The following is a 15,417-nucleotide window of genomic DNA, read 5'->3' on the forward strand; positions in this document are numbered from 1 at the left end:
AGTAGTCTCCAGGCCAGCTCCCAGGTTTCCTTGAAGATTGATAATCCTTGTAACCTGTGAACATGTTGAAGGGTCTATAATTCAAAATCATTGAGAAAATAGATTACACCTACAGTAAATATGATGCACATTGTACAGTCCGAGGAACAGTTAAATCTGGGAAACGAATCCGGCAAAGGCCTCGGGCTTCGCATTTATTTTGGCAGTAATTGATTGCTAAAGTTCAATCGGTGCGGCACTCGATCGTGGTATCTTGGGATAATATGAATGGTTCCAGGCCAAGTTTGGCCAGCAGATGGTGCGAACCAAGAAACGTTCATTTTGGGTCGTTTTGAGGTAATACTGTAAACAGCGAAAGTAGTAAGCATTTATAAAGGTTGTTTAAAAATATAAAAAAAAACACTTACTGGATCGTCGAGTAGGGCCTATTTGATTTGATCCAACATTTCAAAACCATTCACGGAAATCTAAAACCGGAAGCCAATTTTAGGGACGGGCAGAATCTATGTTTGAAAAGTGGATTGATATGACACTACTGCTGCTGCTTCTGTTTTGTTTTGCATGTTTTATCTTAAAATTTAGCGGCAAAATTTCAGTGCTGCCAAAAGTGTTGGTGTTTAGAGGTATTTTTGACAGTAAACCAATTTTCATTTTAAAAAAATGCACTTTTAAAATAACGAGTCATCAATGAACGAAAAACTTTCAAACCAAAAAAATAGCTTTCGTTTTGAAAATATTCGTTGTTGAAACTATGAAGTTTGAGGAATTTTCAATTTGAAAGTGAATTATTTTTATTACAACAATTTTTGTTCTTTGTGTGTGGCAACACTACACTTATAAATTAAACTATTCCCATTTTGCTTGAGATATAATCAAATTGGCATTAAACTCTGTTTAAACAAATCGAATGATTAACAAGTGATACTCTATTTCTAAAAAATAATCATCTGATATTAAACCCTTTTTAATTATGGTTGATTAGATTGAAAATTATCTTTTTTGAATAAATTTTACCCATTATTTATCCTTTTTTAATAATTTTTGATTGAATTTTATATCTTTTTTAATTAGGTATTATTAATATTCAAAAAGAATAAAATTTAATACTAGAAAGATTATTTCGAATTTAATCATGCATGACTACCATAGAGGTAACTCTAAGACCGGAAGGTCCCGAAGAAACGTGCTCAACTTTTTGGCTCAGCTCTGGTACCATCTTCGGTCCCAACCCAACAAACAATTCAAAGTCACAAATAAGCATACATATTGAATAATTGCTGTATAACAGAGTACAATGCTGAATCAAACAGGATGTCGAATTATGTGCTGAAAAAAGCTCATTGAGATCGATAAATGCGCCTTTATTCCACTGTTTGCTCTAATATGATTAATATACTTATCAAAAGCTTTATAAACGTTGACTGTCTTCTTGATTCAGAATTAGAAGTGATCTAATAACAAACTGAATAAGTGTAATTTGCACATACATTGACGCTTTAATACAATTGTTTCAATTGATTTGATAACATGTTTTATTAGACGTATTATAAATGTTTTCTAGCTCCATTATTTAGATTTCATTGCATTGCTTTACAATATTGCTGTATAAAGGTGAATACAGTCAGCAAAATAGCTCTTATAGGTCCGACACATATATATCATTTGCTTATCACATTTCCAAAATTTATGTGTGGAACACATAAAAAATTAGCATTGTTTTTTTTTTTTAGTGTACGGAGCTCGGTGATTGATTGTGCGCATTAGTGTTTAACTTGAGTGTTTTTTTATGTGTGGCCCTCGGTGTGGCCTTCACTTTTCATTTTAAATTAATCCATCATTGAATTGATGTTGAAAAAAATAATAGATAAATCCAAAATCATCATCGTTTTTCGGTATTGACATCTAACAGCAGTTTTTGCAGCAATCACCAATATTACGGGTCAAGGCTGTTTGTATCGTAATCTTTCAACGACCAACATAATGGGAAATATTTTATTTTCATCGGGTACCACAGTAAAAAAGATCCATTGCCCGAACCGTCAACAACGTCAACATTGCTCTATCTCTGTCACGTAGCCCGCAAGATGCGCGAATAGAAAGAGCAAGAAGATCATACTACGCTTTCTGAAAACATTTTCACAACACTTTTCGCTGTTTGCTCCAGCGTCGATCATGCAGCGTCCTACAGTTACCGACATCAATCTGAACGCGAAACTCGCAGCTAAAGCCAATTTTCCTTAGTTCGAACGCCATTTGCGTATACGTGTTCCGCGCGATTAAAATCATTGAAAAAATAATTATTGTTGATCGGATACAATCCAAATGCAAGTGCAGTGTTGTTAAAAAAAAGTGAAAGTGTTGTTACGTGCGCTCAAACCGCGGTTCGATTCCAGCGTCCAGCGTCGGTAGAAATTCCATTTTCTGATTGTAGTGGGGCTCGAAGAAGAGCAGAATCCGAAAAGTCGCGACGCTGGCTTCTTTTTCCCGATTGCGTTGCATTAGTTTTGTTCTATTCTTCCCTTTCCCGCAGCCGCACGTTCCGCCCATTTCGTCGACGTTTATCGCGCACCTTATGACTTTTCTTGTTCGTTTTACGGGAATCGTTCGCTCTTTCGTTGACTGACCAACCGTGTTCAGTTCGTCGCGTTTTTCTCCGTTTCGTTCGTTCGTTCGCTGTCAGCCAGTGTCTGCATTTTTTCTTATTGGATCGCCGAGAAAGCAGCAGGCATTTGGGAAGGCAGTCGCGAAAAATGTGCTTTTAGTTGAAAATGATGAAAAATTGGAAATTTCCGTTCTTTTCAGAAGAAATTTGGATGAAAATAGGGAAAAGTTACGTGAAATGATGGACTTTTTGTGAAGTTGCTGGAAAATGGTACAAGTGAAGTGAAGGGGAGTGTGAAAACGACAAGTTTCTAGAGCACTCCATTCCGCATTGGTGGAGCACGAACCTTCCTCCAGATAAGGGAAAAGAAAAAAAAAATCGGCACCATGGATACGTCAGCAGCAGGCGAAGGATCGAGTTTTACGTTTCGGGTCAAACAGGAGCCTGGTCAATGCGAATCGGCGGCACCGTCGGTGGCCACCGAAGATGAAACTGGACGGATGATCCGGAAAGTGACGGTGCTGGATCCGTTGAAGCTGAAACTCCTCAGTCGTCAGAACCACAACATGCTGCTGTCTGGTTTGAATGCAGGTAATTTCCCTTCACCAATCAATCGGGGGATTCGGTTTTGCTGGAAAAGCAATTCGCTATCTCTCATTGATTGCGTCGATTCTGCGGAATGACTTGACTTCGTTGCTGTTTTAGTTTTTTATTATTGCATACGGGGAGTGGTTAGTTAATAATCGTGATGTTGGCAGGTGGGGGTGAAATTGAAAGAAGTCGAGTTTGCTGATGCAATAAAAGTCGTTGGAGGTGTTGGTTGGTAATGGACTTTGGTTCGATGAGTGGTACCATGCGCAACGGGTGGGAATTTTCGTTGTATTTTTAGTTTCAACTTTTCTTGTGTTCCACTTTTGCGTGTTAGTTTAAGGATGGTTGAGATTGGTACAATGGACTGCGTGGCGTTATTTTTGCCGTAGGGTCCGGGTAGGGTGGGGGTTCGAATCCCATCGTGGCTATAATTAGAATTTATTAGTTTGAGAATATTTGCGATTCTTGAATGAATGGATAGTGTTCTATTCGCTAAGTTTACCGGAGAAGAGAGTGGGATCCCATCCATATAGGTCTTATTGTTTTTCACACTATTCATAATTAAATTATAGAGGGAGTAATCCTGTTGTTTAAAATGTGTGTGCAGGCAGAAGAATATCAGCTATTCCACGCAAGATTAATCAGATTTTTATTTCACAATCTATCGTAACGGACCATGCATAAATGATGTAGCATTTTAGGGGGAGGGGGTCTACAAACATTGTGATCGATTATGTATTAGGAATATAGAAATACGCTACTGGGGGGTCTCTTTGATACGCTACGTAATTTAAGTATGTCCCCTAAAGAAATATTGTTTCTTATGGAAATTTTGACATTATTCATATCAAGCTTTTTTTTAACAATTTATTATAATTTGATATAAATATTTCTAAAAAAATCAAAGCCATTTTTTCAACCAAGTTTCGCACTATTGATTTTACAACTGTAGTGGCTCAGCTAATAGCGTCGACGGCTATGAATTCGACAAAACATGTGTTTAAATCTAAATAGAAATATGATTTTTCCGTTTGTTTTAATGTGAGATTCAGAGTAAATACGGACATTTCCAAGAAAAGGGGGGGGGGGGCGTAATTATTGACATGTATCTATTCAATAATTGTTCGCTTTTACTCTGCATTTCGTGAAAAAAAAATAAAAAAAAAATGTCACGCAGTAGATTTGAACCCAGGTATTGACGAATTCATGGCCGCCGACACTAGTAATTGAGCCACAGAAGTTGTTAAAACGATATTTCGAAGAATATGGTTCAAATGAATTCGATTTTATTTTCGTGAAACATTTAAGTTTAATTGTACGTAGGTGGTAATCGGTATTAGATCTGATTAAAAAATAACTTAATAAATAGTAGCAATCTCAATCTACACGGAAATCGCAAAATACACAAAAATGAGTACAAAGGACTCAACTTAGACTATAAAGTGTGCATATTCGAGGGAAAACGGGACTACTCCTAAAATGTGTATATTTCTCTAATCTTTCATTAGTATCCGTTATTGATAAATAAATAACGTTAACTCATTTTTGTACTAGCAATTACTCATAAATTCGTATAATTTTGGTCATTTAATGGATAGTTCAACTTTCCTTAAAAATGCGAAAAAAGGAAGTTTTTAGCGGTAACCGTGCAGGGTAACGTGGGCGGCAGCTTGCTTAAGCCTTGACCTGGGAGAAAGTCAGGTTGCTGTCGATTTGTTGAGGCTCCATCGCCATACCCTGAATTTGTTTCTTCTATTTTCCAAAATTCTGTTTATATTGGCTTCTAATAACACCGACGGCGACGATAGAGTTCAGGATTCTAGATACAGTTGGGAGAACACTAGTTTTTTTCCTTTCCAACGCAACACGTCGTATGACAGGTCGAAATTAGAATTGACAATTTGGATTTTAGTTTGTTTACTAATCTGTTTGAAAATGGCGATGGTATTTGAAACTGCTTTTGACCCCAGGATCCTTGCTCAATCCTGGTGGCTGCTGGTCCCTTTTGTTCTCAGGTATCTTTTTACGTATCGTAGATGGTATCTTTTTACGTATCAGTAAAAGAAACTTCTACTGTTGCTCGCAGTCCTTCCCGTTCTTCGTCCCTCTCTTGATTCCAATCGAAGCGCCGAAGTTCCGACCTCTTCCAGATGGTAATACTTGATCCAGCTCCCTGTTCGGTTTGTTGCACTCCTCACATACACAACGATGATGTCCCAACAAGTTGGTACTGCTGTCGACGTTCGGCATCACGCTCACTAGAATCTCCAACTCGGGAGTCCAATGGGGCAATCAGGTGGACGTTGTCGGTTCCTACCAACACCACCTTTGGTGCAGCTACTTCGTAACTAGGAATCTGTTCGTCCTTGAGATGTTCGCACTGCAACTTCAGCTTCCGAGAATTCACCTGTTGTGCAGGAAAATCTTGCTTGTGCACCATACGAGCTTTCAACAAATCAAGCGATACTCACAGGTTGTCTGTCGGCTGCACGCCATTGGTTTAGCATATCTGCAACGGTTCCCCCGGTCCATCAGTTCGTTATCCACGATAGTTACCGGCGATCTTTCGCTGATCAGGGCAAGTGTACCTACTCTCTTCTTGCCATTGTGTGGCGTCCCTGAAACCATCCTCAGGGTGGCCAGTGATCCGGGAAAGTCGGTAAATATCCGGGAATTTTAAAAGTAATCGGTAATTTGATGGGAGAACCAGGACTTATGAAAGATAATGATTTTCGTCAAACATGAGGTAGCTCTTATACACCTTTACCAATTACATCCATCAAGCGTTGATAGACTGATGGTCAACACACGGGCCTCGTAATCCCGACGTCCAGGGTTCAGTTCCAGTCTGGTCCGTTTTTATTATTCTTTTGTCAACATAGCTGGTGGTATGAACGGCCTCGTGGAAGATTATCATCTGGCCGTCATGGATCACTGCTACGACATTTTAGTTTTGACCGAAACATAGCTCAATTATCGAACTATTTCAAACTATGTCTTTGGTGCTGGCTACGAAACATTTCGCTGCGATCGAAACACGAATAATAGTAGGAAAACTACTGGGGGAGGCGTCCTTATCGCAGTTAATTCCAAGCTGAAAGCAGAAGTTATCGAGGACGAGTCCTGGAACAGGGTTGAACAAATGTGGGTGGCTATTCAACTTGGTGATCGTCAATTGCTTCTCTGTGCAGTGTACATTCCTCCAGATCGAACTCGTGACTTGGAGCTTATTGACGCACATTGTCGATCCGTCTTGGCCGCTTCAGACAAAGCAGGCCCTTCCGACGAAGTTATTGTTCTTAGCGATTTTAACCTACCGGACATTGCATGGACTCCAACCCATAGTGGTTTCTTTTGTCCTGATCACGAGCGTTCATCTTTCCACGTAGGAACCATCCAGCTCCTGGACAGTTACAGTATCGCAATTCTGTCACAAATCAATGGCCTGTTGAATGAAAACAACCGCACCCTGGATCTCTGCTTTGTGAGTGCTCGTGATACAGCTCCTTTCCTCTCCACGACACCCGATCCTTTAGTCAAGGAAGTGCAGCATCACCCTGTTTTAGTTATCGTGATCGAAAATAATATTGTCCATGATTTCACCAGCACTCCAAACGCTGTGTCATATGACTTCCGTAGAGCTGACCATCGCAGTATCGTCCATGTGCTGTCTAACCTAGATTGGGAGCATATTCTAGATCCTGTAGACGTCAACATTGCTGCACAAACCTTTTCTCACGTCTTGGCATATGTCATTGACAGACACGTTTCCAAAAAGATCATCCATATCGACTCTCGCGTCCCGTGGATGACGAAAGATCTTCGCTCGTTGAAAAGAACTAAGAAGGCTGCTCTCAGAAGATTTACTAAACTCCGCACACTGCCACTGAAATGCTACTATGTCAGACTCAACCACGAGTATAAGCGGTTAAGTCGTCTCTGTTTTCAACGCTATCGAAGGAGGATTCAACGGCGGCTAAAATCACACCCGAAATTCTTCTGGAACTTCGTAAATGAGCAACGCAGGGAAGTCGGCTTACCCTCTTCCATGATTTTTAATGGTGAAACTGCTGGAAATCAACAAGACATTTGCAACCTGTTCTCAGCCAAATTTGCTAGTGTGTTTGAAGCCGAGCAACTCTCCGCTAATATCATTACTTCCGCGGCCAGTAATGTTCCTTTGATCAACCAAACGCTCAGCATGGTCGAAGCCACTACAGATACGATTTCTAGAGCAGCATCTAAACTTAAGACTTCAACTAAGGCTGGACCCGATGGTGTTCCGTCGATTATTCTTAAAAAGAACATCACTTGTCTTTTAGATCCACTGCGCCGCATATTCCAGCTCTCTCTTTCCAGCGGCATCTTTCCGTCTTGTTGGAAGACTGCGGATATGTTTCCTGTTCATAAAAAGGGAAACAAACGCGACGTAAACAACTACCGGGGAATCACGTCGCTGAGTGCTGTATCAAAACTTTTTGAATTGGTTGTCATAGAGTCCCTAAATGCGCATTGCAGGCAATATCTAAGTACAGATCAACACGGATTCATAACTGGGCGTTCCACAACTACGAACCTGCTGTGCCTAACGTCTTACATCACAGACAGTTTGATTGCTCGGACCCAAACGGACGTTATCTACACAGATCTTACGGTAGCCTTCGATAAGCTGAACCACGAAATTGCGATCGCTAAGCTTGATAGGCTAGGGATCGGTGGAAATCTTTTGAGATGGTTTCGTTCATACCTCACGGAGCGCCAATTGACAGTAACTTTGGGTACTTGTCGCTCAGCAAGCTTCTGCGCAAAGTCCGGTATACCTCAGGGCAGCCATCTGGGACCATTGGTATTTCTCCTCTACTTCGACGACGTTCACCATGTTATCACAGAGCCACTATTATCGTTTGCAAACGATCTGAAAGTTTTTCTGCGCATCCGCTCACTCGCCAACTGCCATTATCTTCAAAATCAGATTGACATCTTTGCTGACTGGTGTAGTCTAAACCGACTGGTGGTCAACCCAGCTAAGTGTACAGTTATTACTTTCTCACGCAAGAAACAACCGATTATTTTCAACTACAAACTACTAGGCACGACTATCGAACGGGTGCACTGCGTGAAAGACTTAGGCTTTTTTCTAGACTCAAAGCTGACATACTCACACCATATATCGTATGTCGTCGACAAAGCGTCCAGAACGCTTGGCTTTGTCTTCAAGATTACTAAGAACTTCACGGACATTTACTGCTTGAAATCGCTATATTGCTCTCTCGTACGATCTACGTTGGAATACTGCTCTGCTGTCTGGAGCCCGAACTACAATAATGGGGCCGAGCGAATTGAATCTGTTCAACGACGTTTTCTTCGCTTCGCGCTCCGTAAGCTGCCTTGGAGATACCCACTTCGTCTTCCAAGCTACGAGAATCGCTGCCAATTGATCAATATCGAGCCCTTACGTATCCGAAGAGATGTTTTCAGAGCCTTAACCGTCGCCGATACTCTGCAAGGAAGAATCGACTGCGAAGCAATTCTGCAACAAGTGAACATTAATGTTCAACCTCGATCACTACGCAACAGTCTTATGCTGAGACTTCCACTTCTTCGAACTAATTATAACATAGGGAGCGCTATTTACGGCTTGCAGCTAGTGTTCAACCGAGTAGCGTCGATGTTCGATTTCCACTTGACACGGAATATGCTTCGCCGAAGATTCTCTGCCTTTTTTGCTGACCGAAGGCGCTTGATACCCAACAGCTAAGTGTAAAATTTAAGACTTATAATTTTTTAGTAACTTGACAATGCTTTCCAAGTTATTTTCGTTTGTAACTGTAGTAACTGTAGTATATGTATGTCGTCTGTATAATCTGTACTTTTTTTACAACACATTATTGGGACTATTTCTAGTCTGTTGATGCAACCATAACAAATAATAAAGAAAATATTCTTCATAATAATAAAAATCATACCGATCAGAATTCTCTTGGAATTCCCATTAATATTCACCTGTTATTTTCCTCACTATTCGCATAAAATCTCCTCCGAATCACCTAGGAATTCATTTCAGAACTTTTTTTTCTTCTGCACAGAAATTGCTTGGAAATCGTCTTAAAATTTGTTGGCAGTTTATCTCAAAAATTATCTTGGAATTTTAATCAGAACTCCCTTAGAATTTTTCATAGAGGAGACGAACCAGCCCTAGGTCGAAAGTCTCAATAATAAAGCAAAAAAAAATTTCTCCTTTCCAAAGAAATGGAATTAACACTTTTCTTTTCTCCCCAACAATCTGCTATGTCCCGCTTATTTTAAGTAAAATCCTGGAAACTAGGAAAAAATCAAATTCCTTCATTTTGAATATTTATTTCAAAACTTCCTTTCTTCTGCACAGAAATTCCTTGCAATTCATCTTTGGATTTCTTGCGAGTTTATCGCAAAATATATATATATATTAGAATTCTGGTTAGAACACCTTTAGACTTTTTTTTTAGGATTTCGCTTAAATCCTCCGTAGCATTTCTTTGGAATTACCACTTTATTTCTAATTAACCCCAACATTCTTCTAAGTCCATATTTTAGGATCAAATCTAAAATTTATTAAATTTTCCAAAATCCCACATTTTGACAGGGTGGCCAGCAAACCCGGAAAACCGGGAATACCGGGAAATGTCCGGGAATTTGAAAAGTAACCGGGAAAAACCTGAGAATTCGGGAAGAGAACCGGGAAAAATAAATTAACCACACCATAGGAACAAATGGTATTTCAGAATAAACCATTAAAACAGAGTGATCCGTTGCCAAATGAATGTCTTGCTCTATTTGGAGCATAATTTTCTACAGTTTGCCGTCTTATTGTTTTTAGAATTTAATCATTCAGCAATATTGCAAATTGATTTTTGTCGTTTCAATTTCAGATGTAAAGTGCATGGTCCTTAAAAGAAAATATTGATGCTGGGCTTTGGAAACAAACATTTTTAAAAACCCAAGGTGAATTATTCTTTTCCGGGGTTTTAATTATTCGTTGTTCAAAATTCTTATGATATGAATTCCAAAATTTACTTGGAATTCTGCTCTGAATTATCATGGAATTCTTCTGAAATAAACCAGAAAACACTTCGTGTTTTAATTACCGTTGAATTCTTTTTGGAATTTCCTTGGACCCCCTTCTAAGAAATTAGAATTCCCTTGAACCTATTCGGATATTCGGAGACTTTGATTCCTTTGAAAATATTTTCAAAATTTTTTTTAACTCTATCCAAAACAGCAGAAATTTAATTTTTAAAGAATTTCTTTCTTATTATCAGCAATTTGTTTGTAATCAATTTTGATGGAATTCTGTGATGAATCTTTCGCACTAGGGCTGAAATTATTGCCAGTACACTCTTATAGAACTCTGTTTCTTGTTGAATTCTATTTATAATTCTCTTGGAATTCTTCTTAAATTTCATCTGTAATTTTCCTCATGATCCCCATACAAATCTCCTCAGTTTTTTTTTTACAACTCCTTTTGAAATCTTCTAAAATTAGATAAGAATTTAATTTAGAACTTGCATTCTTTTCCACAGAAATCCTTCCAAATTCATCTAACTATTTCTAAGGAATTCATTTCAGAATAATTCTGGAATTCAGCTCAGAACTTCTCCATCGAAAATTTTGAGAATATCCTCCTCAATATTTGTTTGAAAGCAACACTTTAAATACTTTTAAATTTTACTAAAAAATCCAGGGTTTGTCCGCAAGATTCTATAGATTGTTCTGTAATTTGTTATAACCCTTAAAATGCCTCCACGACTCATAAGTATGAATTTTTTTTTCACATCTCTGGAGAACTTTGAGATTAGGGCGTAATTGCTTTTGTAATCAAAAACACGTCAATCGCCGATTTCTCGCAAATTAAAGCTCAATCTCAAAAATTTATGGCACAAACAGGTACAGAAATGATTCCTATATCATTTAGTATGGTTTGTTCACGAGATTGAGCTTCAATTCACGAAAAATCAGCGATAGTCGTGTTTGTTTACAAAAAGAAATTACGCCCAAATCTCAAAGTTCTCCGGATCTGTGATCTTGATTTTTTTTTAAATCTCACATTTTAATTATTTTTTTTTCCAAATATTCTTGTTTCAGACTCTACTCAAATTTCAAAGCCCCAGTATCTTGAGAATCTTCTTAAATTACATTTGTTTAATCTCTCAGTAAATTGCTTTCAGTAAATAACCTTCCAGTAATATTCTTCAAGTATTGGTCTATTGAACGTTGATATTAAATTTAATGAACCATGTTTAGTTTCACGTTGAACGAGTTCCAACATCAGTAGGTTTTACATATTTTTTTTCGTGTTCAACTTTGTCATCCGCGTGAGTACTGAAAGGTTAATATTTATGTTAGTATAGATAATGAAGTGAAGACACATTTTCTTTATCCGATATCTCAAATAATTTCCTCTAATTCTCATTTATATCAAGTTCATTTTTTTTCGGAAACATTTTTTTTTTAATTAAATCTCTTATTTTTCACAGAATTCAATCAATCAATTCTAGGACTTTGAAACCATATCGAGCATGAATAGTGATAGAAATTGATTTTTCAAAATATCCCTAAAGATCAATGATTTGTTTATTAAGTGACTTATAGAGTTGTATTTATACTTTCAGCTTTAACAAATATTTTCTGTAATTTTGCTTTTATTTTCCCCACTAATAACATCCGAAAATTAACAGTTGGCCACGTTTTTTAAAATGTGTACAATTTAGTTTTTTGTTGAATGTTTACAACCGGGAAATTTTAAAGATTTGAACCGGGAAAAAACCGGGAAACCATGAATAGTGATAGAAATTGATTTTTCAAAATATCCCTAAAGATCAATGATTTGTTTATTAAGTGACTTATAGAGTTGTATTTATACTTTCAGCTTTAACAAATATTTTCTGTAATTTTGCTTTTATTTTCCCCACTAATAACATCCGAAAATTAACAGTTGGCCACGTTTTTTAAAATGTGTACAATTTAGTTTTTTGTTGAATGTTTACAACCGGGAAATTTTAAAGATTTGAACCGGGAAAAAACCGGGAATTTCAAAATGAAAATTCGCTGGCCACCCTGTTCTGAGTATTTGTCTCAGCTAAAAATTGATGAAAAAATATCCTCGAAGTTTTTTTTTGTGATTCACATAAATTTCTCATAGAACTGAGTAAAAGTGACTCATTGACATTATCTGGTCCCTCACCTTAAAAAAAAAACATCCAAAGTTTGCTCGTTTAACTAATAAATGTGATCATTGAACATTTTCGTTGTTTTACTGAATATTATCAACCGTGGAATTATTGAGATTTGTAAAGGGAAAACCAGGAATTTGAAAATGAAAAATCACTGGCCACACTGCATGCTGAACCACACTGCAAGTTCCCGCTGACGATGGTTGTACTCGCGAGGATCTTTCATTCGGTCCACTATGTAGCAGAGCATACTCTTGACCATGGTGGGTATATATTAGAGTGATGCAAATTTTGAAATTTTCGCTCCACAATACTTAAACGATTCCAAATCGGATTCTGACTAACCTCTCAAAATTTGAACCCATTTGGTAAGAAACTGAGATGGCACAAACCATTTGAAGTTTGTATGGGAATTACTATGGTAAAACCAAGATTTTTGTTCATGTCTATCTAATAATTCACCATATCGGTCTGCTTCAAAAGCTTTCAACTTTACTTGTAGGAAATTTTCCCAGCTACAACTTTGTTCAAGACCACTTTTTGATTAAATGCAAGGATCAAAAGTTATTAATGGTTCAATGCACTAATGTCTTATAATCATGCTTTATCAACTGCTCAGCAGGCAACATTGGTGTTTCTGGGGCGTTGAATAGGACACAAAAATTATGGCTACTATGTCACACTGCAAAATACAGTGTTGCCTACAGAGCAGCTGCTTGATCATGTCAAAAGTTTACCAATCTCTTAAATAATTAATGACTATTTCCTGTCTCGTTTTACATAGAAACGATCTTGAGCAAAGTTTTAGCTGAGAAAATTTTCTATAAGAATAGCTATCGAGCTGTTTTGCAGTTTATTATGGAAAAAGCCTAGAAGGCAATGAACAAAAAGTTGAGATTTCCCATAGTAATTTACATGTAAACTTCAAATGGTTTGTGCGAAGTCTGTTTCTAACCAAATGAGTTGTAACTTTTGGAGGCTAATCACGACCTGATTTGAAACCATTTAAGCACTGTGGAGCGAAAAAGTCAAATTTTGCATCAGTCTAGTATATATGTAGTCACCTTGTGACAACCTTGCACTTTACAGCTACTCTGGATGCGACATGTTTATTGTATAAACAGAGAGTCTTCCACCACTCCTCCAAGCTCTGCTTATGTAGCTCCTGGCAATGCCTTCCGTAATGACCAGGCTTCTGGCAGGCAGAACAGTTCAGTTCTGGTTACTGTAGCTAATTTGACGAGTGAGCTCTGCTGCGGCTGATTTGACGAGCTCTCTTCTCTCTCTTGAGTCTTTCTGGCTTTGTTTGGCTGTCTTAGGTTTCTACGTCTGTACCAAAAGCCTTTTGGCGTTTCCGTCCAGCTCCGCATTTTCGAATGTCGCTTCCAACGCGTCTTGTGGTTCAGATTTTCAGAGTTGGAAAATCCACAGGACAGGTTATGCGTAGGCGATATCATCGCCATGTATGATCGATTTATTAGAGCGTCATCATCCTTTTCGATGGACGGACGAGGCAATCCTGGATTCGAAACAAGCTTGGAACTTGGGCTGCTTGAAACGGTCATACAGGTCCTGGATATCTTCGGCCGTGGAGTTCAAGGAACTGCACCAGAATACGGAAGGTCCTTACTCAGATTTAAGATGAAATCATTTTTAACTAGAACTCCAAGTCAGTTGTGAGAGTTCAGAGCAAATGTTTTAAGTATTCCATGACGATTGTGAAGAGGATTCCAGAATCCGTGAAAAAACCAAGGGTATCGGGAATTTTCTAGATTATTTTGCGCAAAATTTTAAGGCTATTCTGGGGTGAATTGCATGGAAATTCTAAGGAGAATTCAAGCGAGATAAAAAAAGCAGAAAGAAGCTTCAGTGAAATTTTAGAAAAAAAAAAATCAAAGAGAATTTAAGGATGAATTTCATGATTTTTTTTAGTATGTTCGAGGGATTCCCAGAGAAAATTTCAAATAAATTTTAAATGAAACTGACAAGAACTTTGTTAAGTGAACTGATTTTAAATCAAATTATTGAGAACAATCTCATAAAATCCTATGAGTTTTGAATAAAGTTTCAAGGTACCGTATGCGTGATAATGTTTGCACCATCGTACAAATAAGGTTCCCGTTTCACCTGTGCATACAATGCCTTGGTTTTCTTTGCATGCACGTAACCTATAGCTCATACCGTAGTAGGCTGTGTATAAAAGAAAAAGATTTACTTAGTTTGACAGATGCACCATGACGAAGTGGCAGCGTATTCGTGATTTGTCTCACGCGCAAATGTCGCAAAAAGACATTTCAATCGCCGTGGGAGTGTCCCGATGGACCGAGGGTTTTGGACCGAGAAAAGAAAGGACAACTATCCGCGAAGGTGGCCACAGGTCGTCCGAGATGAGCTCGGTTTTCCGAGGGTTATCGCTGCTATCAAAAGGAAGATTCGGGTGAATTCAGTGCGTTCAATAAGGAAAATGGCAAAGGAACACAGGATCAGTGACTCTACGGTACGGAAGATCGTAAAGGAAGATTGTGCGAGAAGTCGAAGTTGCTTCCGTTACCAACCGCATCCGGGAGATACGAGTCGAACGATGCAAGAAAATCTTGAACATCCTTAAGCGAAAAAATCCGGTAATCCTGTTCACCGACGAGAGCATGTTTACTGTCGATCCCGTATCAAATTCCAGAACCGACCGGTATATTAGTTCTCTTCCGGTAAAAGACGTGGTCGACGAGCACAAAAACGTGTATCTGACCAAGCTAGCGTTATGATGTTTGGATTGGTGGCTTCCGATGGCAAAACAATTGACCCGGTGTTCATTCTAGAAGGCGACAAGGTCAACACGGAGGTCATGAAGGCCAAAGCCTGTTCTAAATGCCACCCGAGTACAGCAAGCCTCAGACACCCGTACCTGGAGAGAAATGGATCCAGACTATATTATTAGAACCTTCCGTGCATTCCGGAAGCGTGTGGAGGCCGTAATTGCAGCAAATACTCGATCGATGATTAACATAGCTTAAGACT

General features: G+C 38.4%; 1 protein-coding gene across 2 annotated transcripts in view; it reads left to right on the plus strand.

Annotated features, from left to right (window-relative positions):
- Positions 1-2,215: 2,215 nt before the first annotated feature.
- Positions 2,216-15,417, plus strand: part of LOC135704343 (titin-like) — a 28,185-nt gene continuing 14,983 nt past the window's right edge. The window contains exons 1-2 of one of the 2 annotated variants that reach the window (XM_065225780.1): positions 2,216-2,405; positions 2,803-3,193. In XM_065225780.1, the coding sequence (XP_065081852.1) occupies positions 2,989-3,193 (205 nt within the window). In that variant the 5' untranslated portion in view covers positions 2,216-2,405; positions 2,803-2,988. The remainder of the gene's footprint in view (positions 2,406-2,802; positions 3,194-15,417) is intronic. The other variant, XM_065225779.1, reaches the window with a different exon arrangement.

Source organism: Ochlerotatus camptorhynchus, unplaced genomic scaffold, assembly GCF_037179485.1.
Source record: "Ochlerotatus camptorhynchus isolate MF236.1 unplaced genomic scaffold, CSIRO-AGI_Acam_v1.1 ptg000234l, whole genome shotgun sequence".
Classification (NCBI taxonomy): Eukaryota; Metazoa; Arthropoda; class Insecta; order Diptera; family Culicidae; genus Ochlerotatus; species Ochlerotatus camptorhynchus.